The sequence below is a fragment of the Etheostoma spectabile genome, chromosome 14 (genome assembly GCF_008692095.1).
Source record: "Etheostoma spectabile isolate EspeVRDwgs_2016 chromosome 14, UIUC_Espe_1.0, whole genome shotgun sequence".
Classification (NCBI taxonomy): domain Eukaryota; kingdom Metazoa; phylum Chordata; class Actinopteri; order Perciformes; family Percidae; genus Etheostoma; species Etheostoma spectabile.
Genome location: NC_045746.1, coordinates 4,975,596 through 4,977,800, shown reverse-complemented (window position 1 = coordinate 4,977,800; position 2,205 = coordinate 4,975,596). Strand labels below are relative to the sequence as shown.

Genomic DNA, 2,205 nt, shown 5'->3' with positions numbered 1-2,205 from the left:
GGCGTCCGCCGGTAACCCCGACTGGCGCAGGTTAGCGAGGGCCCTCCATCGCTGCTTGCAGCTTTAATCATATCTATAATCATTATATTTTGTAAGCTGACCATTTGGATTTATGTAAAATTCTTATTTGCAAAGTAAATATAGTTACTTTACTTGACAGCTGTCAAGTAAATATAGTGGAGTAGGAGTATAAATTGCATGAAATAGAAACAGTTAAGTATGAGTGAAATTTACTTTAGCGCTTGAGTATTTATGTTATTTTCCACCGGGGTAAGACATGATTTGACTGGCAAATTATAACAATTCCCTCCGGGTTTTGCAGTGGTCAGTAAAACTTGAACCAAAAACTTGTCTTTATACATTCACGTACGCATGCACACACCCCTCATGTAAAATTCCCTCTTTGGGGGTACATGATCTACTGAATGACACTAGGCATATTTCCCCCAACACATTGTATATGAAGCAATACAATTCATTTAAATGAGGGGACAACTCTTAGCATAAGGTCAATTTATTAGTAAAGCTATCTCACAGCAGTTGCCTGGCTCACCAGCTTATCTACTTTAGCATTATGAATCAAAGTACAGTTATGGCATTACTCAATGCAGACACAGTCAAACCAGTTTGATAATTCAGTCTAAAGGCCTTCACGTATAGTTAAGTCTGTAATATGTAAGCAACGTTATAAAACATTTTCCCCCTCATAGTTTATTATGCCACCCACATTGACTTTGTCTCATTCAATTGTATCATCAAGTAGTATTGATGAAAGTATTGCCCATCTTACTTGACGCACAAAATCATCATGTTAATTACCATCATGATGTGCAAATTAAAGATCTTCCTTTGGGCAGGCGCCAGACTTTCTCAGTATTATGGAAACCCTACTCGGGACCATCAGAAAGGTTAAAGGAATGAATATTCCAGAGCCTGACGCCCACCCTCCTAAAATATCCCTTCAGTCATAGTTGGAAGAGCCCAGTATTTTTAGAAAATCTCTATAGAGTCACAGTGCAACATGAACCCTGAACATGTGTAAGCAGTAGCTCAGTAATCTTAACAGCACTAAAGGGCTTAAGACCGACTGCACAGTACATTCAATATGCTACACACTTAAGTTAAAACACTGTGTCAACCCTGGTCAAGGGGAACCATTCGATTTCATCTGAGACAAAGCACACACACACACGCTCACGTTTACAGTTGCAAATTGGCATCATCCAATCATCTTATGCATAAACCTCAAACTGTCGTGCAGTAATTGTAAATAAACAATTATATACTGCCTGCAGATAGAGTGCAAATAACATTCTTTGGATTATCTCTTCCAGGCGACCTATTCAGTTTAATTATTCCTAAAACTACGTGTAAGCTAAAAGTAGAGTCTTCTTCATACAGTAACTAGCAACTGCACCAGCTAAAAACTGACAAATAGGACTGCTAACTATCATAGAGTGTACTACATTTTAGTTCAGCATTTAGATATATTGAAGCAGTATAGTAAAATAGTTTACAACGTAGATAGAGGAGCACTTCAAGCCATTTTTATGACAAAGCGTATGAGAATCTGGTTCAGTTCCAAGAGTATTTATACCTCTCTGCATTTACTTAAACAGTCATATGATCCAAATATTGCATTATAAAAAAATTGCTAAAATCTAAGCTAAATAAAATGAGCAATGCAAATATATAAAAAAAATGTGCTTGATAGTTTTGGTAAAAAATAAATAAATTTCAGCATATGGGAGGACAGAGCATAAAGTCCCCCTTCTTCCCTCTGAGTTGGCTGAACATTTCTAAGAAGCATCCCAAATGTGAAGTTTCTGGATGTCCATATGTCTCACTATTGCTTTTCGTTTCTCTGATGTTGTGACATCAGTGATAAATGCTGGAAAAGTGTGATGTGCTAAAAATAAAAAAAACCAATACATCTTTAAAGACTATGCTCCTTGATGTGGCCGAGGCCTACTAGGGACGTGTGGGTGAAGGCGCGATGTCTCTGGGTGGCTGCCGGGGGACTCTTTCTTTAAAGGTTTCAGTAAGGCAGCGGGAGCAGAGGCAAGAATGCCCCCTGCTGTGCGGGAGGTGTTAGTGGAGGAGGCATTGACTGCCAACTCGATTTTGCCCTCCAGTTTGACCAGCCGAGTCAGAATGTCGTCCAGTAGCACAGCAATAGTCCTCTTCAGATCAGCTAGGAAGGAT

The 2,205-nt window shown here is 39.1% G+C and overlaps 1 protein-coding gene across 2 annotated transcripts in view; it reads right to left on the bottom strand.

The window, feature by feature from the left end:
• Positions 1–498: 498 nt before the first annotated feature.
• ccdc126 (coiled-coil domain containing 126) overlaps positions 499–2,205 on the bottom strand; it is a 5,110-nt gene continuing 3,403 nt past the window's right edge. For both annotated transcript variants that reach the window (XM_032535743.1, XM_032535744.1), the window contains one exon: positions 499–2,194. In XM_032535743.1, coding sequence (XP_032391634.1) covers positions 1,944–2,194 — 251 coding nt within the window. In that variant the 3' untranslated portion in view covers positions 499–1,943. The remainder of the gene's footprint in view (positions 2,195–2,205) is intronic.